At 45.2% G+C, this 12721-nt stretch overlaps 2 protein-coding genes across 2 annotated transcripts in view; both read left to right on the top strand.

Annotated features, from left to right (window-relative positions):
- The window catches only part of LOC103747645 (collectin-11), a 120117-nt gene extending 118352 nt beyond the window's left edge, over positions 1–1765 (top strand). The window contains exons 16-17 of the mRNA XM_008850157.2: positions 392–516; positions 1512–1765. Of these exons, the coding sequence (XP_008848379.2) occupies positions 392–516; positions 1512–1718 (332 nt within the window). The 3' untranslated portion in view covers positions 1719–1765. The remainder of the gene's footprint in view (positions 1–391; positions 517–1511) is intronic.
- A 1763-nt stretch (positions 1766–3528) lies between these two features.
- Dcdc2c (doublecortin domain containing 2C) overlaps positions 3529–12721 on the top strand; it is a 65775-nt gene continuing 56582 nt past the window's right edge. The window contains exons 1-2 of the mRNA XM_008850194.1: positions 3529–3815; positions 8989–9040. Of these exons, the coding sequence (XP_008848416.1) occupies positions 3529–3815; positions 8989–9040 (339 nt within the window). The remainder of the gene's footprint in view (positions 3816–8988; positions 9041–12721) is intronic.

Raw genomic sequence — 12721 nt, 5'->3', positions numbered from 1 at the left:
CTAGTAATAATCAGATATATAGAGATTAGAAACGCATGTGCAAACATCTTAGTGTCAATTGCATTAAAAATGAATTTTTTATGAAACTGTATTTTAATAATGAAATGGAGATCTTTTTTAAACGTTGGAACCTCATTTAATTTTATGTCTTATAGAGTTTATAATGAGTAAAAGATTATATAAGCGTAATAATTCATCTGTAAACCTAGAAATGTACAGCCAATTTTGAAAGAGATGTACCCTAGCTCAGAAAAATGTTATTGAATAATTGGTTAATGCTGTTGTAATGAAATGCTTCTTCTAATTAAAAAAAAATAAAATGCCTGTGTCCTATAAGCTGAGCTGTGCGGAGGAACAAACATAGTGCCCAAGTCTCTATTTCCTCCAACAGGTAATTCTCCTGACAGCTGCAGAGTGGATGGGTGTATCCTGACCACACAGGAAGAAGAAGACATGGTCAGGCAGAAGTGGGTCCTTCCAGCCCATAAGTGGAAGCCACTACTTCCGAGCACCAAGGTTCGTGGGGTGCAATTCAAGGACCGGCCCTCAGTGTGTGAATCTAGGATCTTGCACACACTATGCATTTCCCTACCACTGAGCTACATCCTCAGCCCTCTTCTACTTTCAATTTTTTCTTTTTTGGGACAGGGTCTCCCTATAGCCCCAGCTGACCTGGAACTCACTATGTAGACCTGGCTGGCCTCCATCTCACAGAGATCCACCTGCCTCAACTGGGATTAAAGGCATGTGCCAGCATGCCCAGCCCTCATTTACTTTTTGATAGAGAGCCTTGATAAGTTGTCCAGACTGGCCTTGAACTTGCAATCCTCCTGCCCCTGCCTCCTGAGTAGTTGGGATCACAGGCCTATTGCCATTAGGCTTGGCATCTCAAGTTCACTTTTATAGAATTAAGATACACTGTAAGTCTCTGCTCAGTTTAACGGTAAAATGAATGCACTGTAAAAAGCCATACCTGTGAGTTTTCACACAATGTAGACAGGCTCTTGTTTCCTTCACTTTTTAATGCCTAACAAAATTTGCTAAAACAAAACAAAAACCCACATGCTAAGAACACACACATGGAAGTGTTTCTGCATCACAGTTGACTTTTAAAATGGATGCCTGGCATACTTAAAGGGTAATGTTGTGTCTGTGGATGGACACTGACATGTTCCTAGAGTATTTTAGATCAAGGTCATCATGAGTAGGGTGGAAATGAGAGCTGCTTCCATGTAACCATGGAGACGCCAGCTCATGGAACCCTAGGGATACCAGAGTGCCTCCCTTTTCATCTTATCAGTCTGTCCACTTCTGGAAAAAAATACCAGGAGACCTGAGCACTCATGTCAGCATTATGTGGGTGTCCCTTTTCCCAGCTAGCGAATTTCTATGTTAAGCCAAATTATCACTGAGTAGCATCATTTTTTTACAAGTCCCCTAAGCCTAACAGAAGGCACTGGGGAGACACACCTGACCCTTCTACAAGGACCTTGCCTCTGCCTTTCTTCCAGTTGTGTCCCAACCAAAACCACTTGTTGGACAGCCTGACCCTGGAGCTCCAAGATGTAATCACTCATGCCAGGCTCACCATCATCCCTGATGGGGGTGTGAGCCGCCTTCGGCTCAAGGGTTTCCCCAGTTCCGTCTGTTTGCTGAGGACCGGGGAGAAGCCCATGCTGAGGTTCTCTGTGAAAGCAGGCTTCAGGGCAAATCTCTAAACAGACTGTACCTGGTAGTAATCGCCCACTCACCCCTTTTCAGTGTTTTTAACACCTGGCGGTTCAATAAAGTGATCATCCCACAAATTGGTCTCTGTCTCATGTTGCTACCCAGTTTCTGTAGTCTAAAAAAACTGGCTGTGGCCAGGCGTGATGGCACACACCTTTAACCTAGCACTCGGAATTCAGAGGCAGGTGGATAGCTGTGAGATGGAGGCCAGCGTGGACTACATAGTGAGTTCCAGGTCAGTTGGGGCTACAAGGAGACTCTGTCTCAAAAAGCAAGCAAACAACCAACCAGAAAGCCGGCCTCAGGGCTTTAATCCCAGCACTCAGGAGGCAGGGGCTGGCAGATCTCTGTGAGTTCAAGACCACCCTGGTGTCCCCCGAATACCCTCTGGGTCTCCTGTGCTTTCAAGCAAACCATATAACATATCTTTATGTGCATTTATTAACTTACAAAGGAATAAGTACCCAGTGCCTAGCTCCGCCCTGGTGGCTCAGAGCTGGCCATATCAGACCATGCCACGCCCATAGTCACGCCCATAGCTAGCTTTCGCTCCGGCCTCCGAGGCCAGCCATCTCACCCCAGGTCCACAAGGGTCAGTCCCAGTATGTCCTTCAGCTGCTGCAGCTGGCTCTCATTCCCCACACCATGTGTGCTACCCTGGGCTCCTGGCTTCAGTCCCAGGATGGCTCCCAGCAGCCCTCCAATGTCCAAGCTCTGGCGGCCCGCTCCTTGGAGGAACTAGCCAATTGGGAGACACTGGCCTGCATAGCGAGTTCAGGCCAGCTGGGACTACAGGGAGACCCTGTCTCAAAAAGACAAAAAAAAACAAAAAACAAAAAACAAAAAACAAAAACAAAAAACAAACAACCAAACCCAAAATAAAAACTGGTTGTGGCTGTGAAGAGTGAAGGGCCTCCAGAGCAACTACCGAAAACAAACAAACAAACAAACAAACAAACAAAAAAAGAAAAAAGAAAAACTACAAGATAGATGTTAACAGTATCAATTTCTGGAAACTTCTGTGTGCAGAGCCAAGAGGTAAGACATAGCTTCTGACTGAGAGTTTGTTTAGGCATATCAGAATCATTGGGCAAGTGTTTCTAGATTCATCCATTGCCTCCGTTGGAGATGGCTGGCCCATCTTTAGCCAGAACAGGGATGACTTTAGCAAAGATCCCTGTCCTGTGGTGATCCTGAATGTCATGCTTTTGGGGTACTGGGTACTCGCGGCTATAGCAACCCAGTTCCTCTCATGCTGTGTGGTTTTGGATATGTTATTCTGAAGCCAAGAAAAACTGCTCAGAAGGTGAAGCAGCTTTCCTCTCAACCCCCAGTGCTGATGGTCAGAAGCCTCCAGTTCCCCCATTCTCTGTGGTGGAGGGCGGAGGCACGGTGGGAAGAAGTCATGGTGGGTGCTCCTGGCTCAGCATCCTTTCAGTCCTGCCCCCTTTCTCCTCCTCTTTCCTGAGCTCTGCCCCCTTACCTGCTTGGGCTCTGCGGCTCTCTCAGGGTTTTCTTGGTCTTACCTGTCTGTCGCTTTTCTCTTTGCTGTCTCTTCACCTTCCCAGGTCTCTGCCCTCACCTGTCCCGGTTCTCCTGGCCCCTCACCCGTCTGAGCCCACTCTGCACCCTCCCCATCCGATTCTGTCTGGCTCTCATCTGCGATGCTCTCTGTCGCCCCTCAACCGCCCCATGGTGGTCACAATCGCCCCCTAGGACACGTCAGCATCTCTGCTGGGTGTGCTGGGCGTCTCCTGCGCCGTCCTGTCCGGCGTGTCCCGAGGTGAGCGAGCAGCGGCCATGGGCACGCGCAGGTCCTACGCGCTGGTGGACACCACGCCGGCCAAGACCATCCTGGTGTACCGCAACGGGGACCAGTTCTACGTGGGCCGCAAGTTCGTGTTCTTGAGGCACCGCGTGGCCAACTTCGAGGCACTGCTGGAGCAGCTGACCGAGCAGGTGGATGTGCCCTTCGGCGTGCGGCGCATCTACACGCCCACATGTGGCCACCGGGTGCTCGAGCTGGATGCGCTGCAGGCAGGGGGCAAGTACGTGGCTGCAGGCCGCGAGCGCTTCAAGAAGCTCGAGTAAGTGGCTCCCCAGGGTGCACACCCAGAGTCTCTACCCAGGGCTGTCTTGGGTGATCCAGGGCAGCAGGAGTCTTCGGCCCTGGGAGCGACAGCCACATAGGGCAGAATGTGGGGGTTCAGAGAAGCCAGGAGAGGAGGGCAAAGGAGGTGGACCTACGCCTGGAGAGTCGTTCAGAGCGGCCCTCTTAACTGGGCAGCCCCTCACGGTCCTTATGGCCCTTTATGTCTTTTATTTAAAAATATCTTTTAAAACATTTTATAATATATTTTGCTTATTATTTTTATGTGTATGAATGTGTTGTCTGCACATATGTAAGTACACCCCTGTCTTGCAATTCCAGTGGAGGTAAAGATAGGGTGTGGAATCCCCAGGAACTGGAGCTATGGACTGCTGTTAGCCACCATGTGGGTGCTGGGAGTCAAATCCCAGTCCTCTGCAAGAGCAGCTAGTGCTCTTAACCACTGAGCCATCTCTCCAGCCTCATCCTTTATGCCTTGTCTCTAAGCGTTCCACTTCTATGGTTTTACATTCTGAAGGGCTGGGATAAAGTGTGATTCCCCCAAAAGGATTTCTGTTTTCTTCTCTTAAGGCTCCCAACATGAGGATAACTTGAATGAGTTAGCAGAACACCCCAAATACAAAAAAGCAGCATGACTTAGTGGGAGAGCTGATTTCTGGTTCCAGTTTTATTTGTTTACTATTTTTTTTTTTTTTTGACTTCTTCAGGTTAATCAGGGTACATTCCTGGTAATTATGTCTAACCTAGTCAGAAGCCGCCAAAGTCTCTCACAGCAGCAGGACCACTTTCTACCCCCCAGCAGTGCACGAGGCTTCCACATTCCTCAGTCCCAGCCAATGCTTGCTACTGCTACAGTTTTTTTTTTTTTTTTTTTTTTGGAAACAGGTTCCCAGGCTGTCTGGCCCTCATTTGAACTCTCCAAAATTATCCTGTCTCAGCCTCAGAAGTGATGGGATTAGGGATTAGGAGTATATGCAGTCACACCCAACATGGCTCCCATTTTTTTAAAAAAAGATTTTATGTCTTTATGTGTATGCCACGTGTTGTGGGTGCCTGTGGAAGCCAGAAGAAGGCATTGATTCCCCTGGAGCTGGAGTTATAGGCAATTTTGAGCTGCCCAACATGTTTGCTGGGAACCCAACTCAGGTTATCTGGAAGAGCAGCAGTAAGCACCCTTAACTGCCCAGTCAGCTCTCCAGCTCACGGCTCCGATTCTTAATGGTATTTGCAAAGATGCAAACTTGGAGGAAAAACTTCTAGTTCAGGTATCTTGGGTGGCAAAGTCTTGGCTCATTTGCTTTGTATGAGAGTTCACTAACTGGATTCTGTTCACAGATATGATTTTGTGGTTAATTTTCAAGGAGAGTTGGATGCTATCTGTCAACAGAATTTAGAATCTACACCACAGTGTTGTTAGGGACTAAAGAGTTTGTTTCCATACAAACTGACTTTATAGGTCTAGGCATGTGGGTCAGTTGGTAGAGTGCTTGCCTAGCATGCACAATGCCCTGATTCTATCCTCAGCAACACATAAACCAGGCATGATGACTCACACCTATAATCCCAGTACTGTGGAGGCAGAAGGAGCAGAAATTCAGTTGTTTTTGTCCACACAGAGAGTTTAAGGCCAACCTGAGCTAGAGACTCAATTTCCAAAACCAAAACCAAAACCAAAAAACAATGAAACCAGAAAACAAAAAGGACTTTAATGGTTTTCAATACAGATAAAGTGAAAACATTTAATCCCTCCCTTCAAAAGCCTATTTCCTTGTGAAACTGGTGTGTTTTCAGTTAGCTAAGGTGGGAGGAACCATGTAAAACCTCAGCTGGTGCTTGGCCAGTGGCCCGTTGCCTGAGGGTGTTTCTTTTCCTCAGGGATGTAGGCAGCTTCTATAGGACCAATGTCTACTTTTTTTTCTCAACATCTACTTTTGTAGAGAGATACACATGGCTTAATTTAAAAGGTTTTAGACATGTGGCAAAATACATGGAATAACCCCGAGGTGCTTCCTCTCCCATGTTCTTCATGTTTCACTCGTTTCCTGAGGAAGGGTGTGGGGTGGGGGGGTAGCTGGTGGAGGGTGGGGTAGGGTGGCAGGGCCTCTGTGTAGCTGATGATGCTGGTTATTTTGCATTATCTGGGCCCTTTTATTGCTATGAAATAGATGCATGATGAGGTTCATCACAGAGAGGAATCTGGGCTTCATTTTCTTCAATGCTTTTAGATCAATGATGTGTGAAATTAGGCTCCAGCCTTTGGTGGACGAAGTCTGATGGCTTTTCCACTGATGTCAATGGCAGTTCAGGAGGGATTGAGAGTTGGTAACTGCTGAGCCACTGAGCAGTTAAAATTAATATTCTCCAGAAAATAAGATCAAATTGTGTTCCTGGCAGACTGGCTTGAAAGTATAGCTCGATAGGCTTTAGTGCCTGTGGGCTTCTATCCTGATGACTGCTGAGGGCCGTGGCTTGAGAGGTCCTCCTTACTGAAGAACTTGTTGAGATATAGATGTGAATACTCTGTTTAAGTCAAACTCTCCTAGTTCTTCCACGTCAGCCCTTTCCTCTAGGCTGGGGCCTGGGGAGGTGGTGGTTGGGTGGGGTGGTGACAGCATGAGGCAGGAGGTTGGGGCAGGTGAGGGAGGGTGGAGGATAAGTGCTGAGTAGAACTGAATCCAAACATCCCTATCTGAGTAACGTTGGGGGAAATGAGAGCCCTCTCAGAGTCCTTTTCCTCATCAGCAAAGCAGGCTGGTCAGTGTCCTCATAGTGCCACATAGGGGTTAAATGAAGGCCCTTCTTTAAAGTGCCTGACACCCAGGGTCACATTGGTTTCTTCCTTTTCCCTCTCAATGTATCAATGCAAGAAGATGCTCAGTGGCCACCAGCCCCTGCTTTAGATACCACTGGAAGAAGACCAGGCCCGCTGCAGGGTCCTGAGGGATAGCCTGCCAAATGCCTCATGTACTTCCTTTCGCCACCTGTTTGCTGGTTCCTGAGGTGTTATGCTCTGTCTTTCTGTTCTGTTTCTATGTTCTTGAGATGTAACATCAGTACATAGCCTGTTATGTTTCAGCACGATCTTTTTTTGTTTTTTCTACATTCATTTTTACTTTTTGTAAGATGTAATGATTTGGGGGATTGCTGTTTATGACAAATATGAAAACTGAAATCTTAGAACTCATAAAATACCTACTTGGAGCAATGTGGAGAGTACAGAGGTCTAGGAAGGCTTGATGGAAGGGCCTGTGGGCTGAGGTGGTGCACTGGAGATTCCCAGCTGGAGCAACCCGAGGCCGCGGTTTGCTTGGTCCACACAAATTTCAGAGTGGAATAGGCTGTAACATTTTGTAATAAGGGGGGTTTGTGTAACAGTGTAAGCTTTTCTATTTTTTTTGTTTTGAAAAACAGAGGATTCAATTGTTCCAAAGGACTTGTTTTTAGTTGCTCACATTTCCACATGTAAACAGGGTCTTGGACTCAGGTCCTATCTACCTTAGATGGGGATGTGCTGTCCCGCTGGTCACAGGGCCCGTGATCCCCTAATGCCTCCCTTGGAGGGTCATTTTTCAGCTGTCTGGCCTGTGGGGTTTGGGTCTGTGACTCTTGACTCTGAACTGAATACTTCTTTTCTTGTCATTTACCAACTCTCCTTCTTGAATTGTGTCTGAAATCATCAGAAAATTGGCAACAATAACAGATACATTTTTTTTAATCCAGAAGGAATATTAACACAAGATATCAATATTCAGTTTATCTTTATTTTTTCTGAGACAAGGTCTCCTTGTAGTCCCAGCTGGCTTGAGACCGGGCTGGCCTTGAACTCATAGAGATTCACCTGCCTCTGCCTCCTGAGTGCTAGGATTAAAGGCAGTCTTCAATTGTTATATACTATAATTTTAAACATCTTGCTGTATTTTGTGGGAACATAGAAGGCTCTTCTAAAGTTCCTAAGAGTCAGAAGTCATTTTATTTAGGTGATCCTCTTCCAGCTTGAAGTTCTGACAAACTGAGAACAGCCACGAAGGTCTGTAAGACAGGAATGTGGGCACAGGTTCTTTTTGGAGTCTGGGTTATGCTCTGATGCTGACCTGAAGTGGGAGCATCAAGGAGGCCATGATCCTGCTCCTTTAGTGCCTGTTTGAAATAGTAACTTGCCAAGCAGGAGAAAAGATTTGCATGTAGGAAGCAGTTCTGGCACCAGGGCTTCCCTCAAGAGAGAAGTGATGACTAAGAATGTCCACTTCACAACATTGCCATCTGTTCTGGGGTTAGCTCTTCTATAGAGTGGAGGTGACTATGGTGCTTGTGTGCCTGTAATCTGAGTCTTCAGGAGACAGAGGCAGGAAGATGGCAAGTTCTAAACTAGCCCGGGCTACAGAGTAGGACTGCCTCAAAAAACCAGACAAACCAAACACAAACAAATACCACCATCATTGCTGAAAAGTCAAAAGGCCTTTGAATTAGATAATTTCTGCCTTAGCCCCAGCTGGTCTGGTACTTGCTATGTAAGTTAGGCTGGTCTCGATCACACAGAGATCCTCCTGCCTTTGCCTCCTGAGTGCTGGGCCTAACGGTGTGTGCCACCACGCCTGTCTTTCTTTAAAAATTTTTTTTTGTTATTTTTATTTTATGTGTATGAGTATATTGCTTGCATGTATGTAAGTGCATCCATGTTGTACAATGCCTTTGGAGGTCAGAAGAGGGCATCGGATCCCCTGAAACTGGAGTTTATGTACAGTGGTTAGCTGCCATGTGGGTGCTGGGAACTGGACCCTGATCCTCTGCAAGAGCAACCAGGGCTCTTAACAGCTGAGCCATCTGTCCAGCCCCTAGATCATTTATTTCTAAGGCCACTCTGATGAATAAAATATGAGGGAATGTCATGTCACTGAAGACAGTGACATGGGCAAAGCTTTCTATAGGGTAAGGCTGATGGAACCCAACTGGAGATTCCACAGGGCAGGGCCAGTTGAACCCAGCTGTAACTGCCTCAAGGTGGTTGTTGCTGTTGCATATTGAGTGGATTCTAGTTACGAATTGTTGTAGGGTTGTCTGTTTCAGTGCTGACAAGGATTCCTGTAGACAGAGGCTTCACATTCCTGGGTGAATATTGTCCTAACTGCGCTTTCCTTTCTCTTCTTTTGCAGTTATATTCATATAGTTCCCAGAAAACCTTCAAAGATGAGAAAGTTGAAGGAAGTAAGTGTTCACTGCTAATTAATAAAGGGGAGATGAATCGGACTTGTAAAAATGTGAATGTCAATATTAAATAACTGAATTTTTATGAGAACAGAGTTTAGAAGGGAATGCCTATAAGTGTGCACTGCTCTTGCAGTCAGGATCCCTGTGTGTGAGCCCATCACACTTGTCAAAGCACTCACATGGTCAAATGATGGGCACTAGTGAGAAAAACCTAACTCCATGCCTAGAGAGAGATGTCTTGGAGACACATCACACTTTTGTCTATTAAGTTCTCTCTTTTCTTTTATTTTGGGGGGTTTGGAAAGATGTGTGTCAGGAAAAGTTTTGTTTGGTTTTGTTTTAAACAGCTGGGAAGCCAGGACCGGTATTTTCTTTCTATTTTTTTTTTAATTAGAAAAAATTTGTTATTAGGGATGGAGAGATGGCTCAGCTGTTGAGAATGCTTGCTGCTCTTCTAGAGGGCCACAGTTTGGATCCCCCCGCCTCACATACACCAGAGGATTCTGACCTCTGTGAGAGCACATGCACGCATGCACACACACACACACACGCACACACGCACACATATACACACATCTTTACAATTTTATTGTCTGTGTGTGGGTGGGGGGTGTGCCTTCTACCTTTACACGGATTCCAAGGGTCCACTCACCATTCTCTGACACCAGACTTGTACAACAAACCTCTTTACCTGCTGAGCCAACTTATTGGCCCCAGAAAAAGTTATTTTAAGTTATATAATGTTGAAGTTAGTCATACTACTGAATTTAAAGGTGTTCCCTAAGGATTCAACATTTTTGTACTTGACAGATATTTGAACCATATACAGGATGACATTCACGATTCCCTTCACCTCACTTACTTATTTGTTTTTTCCAAAAATAACAATTTCATTTGTTAAGAGACTATTTTTTTTCTATCAGCAACAAAAATCACTACTTTTTGAGTAAGATAGCCACCGGTATTTAGATTTATCGTGATTCTTTTTGAAAATGAGCATATTTTGTGTCACACATGAGAGATGCTCTGAGGGTCTCCCCTTTGCCTCATAGTCCTGCTGTTCACCCTGAAGTTTGCTTCTCAAAGAGGAGATGATCATCTTCCCCCAGGGAGCTGCTGTGATGGTGATGTGTGTTGGCTGTTTCATTCCCTGTCCTATAGAAATGGGATTTCGTGTACTTGGATGGTATCCTAGTTTAGGTTTTGTTGCTGTGATAAAGACCAAGACCAAAAACAACAGGGAGAAAAAGGTTTGTTTTAGCTTACAGATTATAGTGCATTATCGAGGGAAGCCAAGGCAGGAACTCAAGGCAGAGTTTGAAGCAGAGACCATGGAGGAATGCTGCTTACTGGCTTGCTCCCCCTGGCTTGCTCAGTTACTTTTCTTATACAGCATAGGCACGGCACACCTGCCTAGGGATGGTACTGCCCACAGTGGGCTGGGCACCCCCTGCATCAATTAATAATTAAGAAAATGCCCCACAGATGTGTCCACAGGCCAATCTGATGGAGGAAATTCCTCAATGTGCATTTAGGGATTAAGTTTCTGACTCGGAAAAATTTGAGGGACACAATCAAATCATGGCAGGCACTGTAGGCATAAAACAGGCTCTGTCAGGGACACCTTGAAGCAGGGGTTGGCATGATGGGGCATGTGGTCCTCTGTGATCCATGCAAGGGCTGGGAGCAGGATGCCCACAGGATGAGCAATATGAAGGGGACTTCACTCTCAGCTGCTCCAACTCATTTTGGAACAGGTTGAGAACAACTTTGCAAGGGAGAGGGGAGCTGTTTACCTTGTTACAAAAACTCCTGGAAACAATGTGAGATGTTGAGGCTACACACAGCTATTGCTGCAGATGATGCAGCAAAATTGTCCATGGCCTATTGACATGCTGGGCAGAGGGATGTTCATAGAAATACTCCATGGTCTATTAACAGAAATAGTCTAAGGTCTACTGACACACTGTACAGAGGGTGTCCATGGAAACAGTCCATGGTCTATTCATACACTGGGCAGAGGAGTGTCCATAGAAACAGTCCATGGTCTGTTAAGATACTGGGAAGAGGGGTGTCTGTAGAAATAGGCCATGGTCTGCTCACACACTAGGCAGAGGGTTGTCTATAGAAACAGTCCACGGTTTGGTCACACACTGGGCAGAGGTGTGTCCATAGAAACAGTTCATAGTCCATTCACACACTGGGCAGAGGAGTGTCTATAAAAATAGTTCATGGTCTTTTCACATGCTGGGCAGACAGGTGTCCATAGAAATTTTTCTTGATAACCACAGAACCCAGAACAACATGAACGTCCCTCAACAGCAGAATGGCTGAAAAACTCATAGAGAGCCAGTGTGATTGCATAGAGGAATTAATCTGAAATATTGCCAGGACTGGATGAAATGCTCTATACAAAGTCTTCTGCATGGTAAACAGTAAATGCTATTCTCATGCATGGTGTTTTACATTGTGGTAACTCAGCCTATCCAAATTTGAGATCCATGAATGACTGCCAACTTGAATACAAGTGCAATCTGTTTCAAATTAAATATAGTAGAAGATATTGCTAAATTCAAAAATCCAATGTTTAAATGCTTTACTGAGTTATTCGGACTGATTTTGTGATATAGCAATAAAGAACAGAAGGGTGTAGCTCCTGTAAACTATCTTCCATGGAATTTCTATTTTGGTCAAAATATTTTAGTGGGAAAGTTGAAAAGGCTTCCCAAGGGGTCTTGATTTAGTATAGAAGTTTACTTAGAATACTGTAATGCACATTTAATGTGACCATAGAAATAACTCATAAAATAATTCAGTGTAATGACTTTGAAATTACATTCCAGTGACTGGAAGGACGGGCTGGGGAGATGGCTCAGTGGATAAAATGCTCACTGTGAAAGCATGAAGACCTGGGTTTAGATCCCCAGCACCCATGGAAGAGCTGGGTGTGGTAGTGCACACTTTAATCTCAGCTCTGGGGAGGAGACAGGTGGATCCCAAGGGCTTACTGGCTATCCAGACTAGCTGAATCAGTGAACTCTATGCTCAGTGAGAGATCCTGTCTCAAAAAAGAATGTAGAGTGAGATTGAGGAAGATACCTGATACCTACTTCTGGCTTCCAAATGCATGTACACATATGTACACACACCTGGACCCAGAAATGTACACACACAGACACATACACACAATAAGTGGAAGAACAGGAAAATTAGATTTGAAATTGATGCCCTTAGATCTTGGGTCTCGTGGACAGTGCTGTGTTGCTCTAATCATAAAGGAGTCCTTGGTCTCATTTCAGTTGAATGCTTCTGCTGCAGCTCCTTAGTGTGGTGTTTCGCCCCAGATACAGACACAGACAGAACATGATGTTTCACCCCAGATACAGACAGGGGCACAGCATGGTATATCACCCCAGATACAGACAGGGGCAGACTCACACAGTTCTTGGAAGCTTCTGTTTCTGTTGAAGACTGGTAGATAATTGATGTTCATTGTAGAAAAATAAAATCTATATGATTCAGAAGAAAACACACCTATATTCAGAGATAATGACTATGTTTTTTCTATATAGTTTTAACACACACATACACACATATACATTTGCACATATATAGAAATTTCTGGCTTTATAAATATATTCATTTATACAAAATGGGAGCATATTTTAAAATTTAATT

This window comes from Nannospalax galili, unplaced genomic scaffold, assembly GCF_000622305.1.
Source record: "Nannospalax galili isolate Female #2095 unplaced genomic scaffold, S.galili_v1.0 scaffold100, whole genome shotgun sequence".
In the NCBI taxonomy this organism is placed as follows: domain Eukaryota; kingdom Metazoa; phylum Chordata; class Mammalia; order Rodentia; family Spalacidae; genus Nannospalax; species Nannospalax galili.
This window is presented reverse-complemented; position numbering and strand designations above follow the sequence as displayed.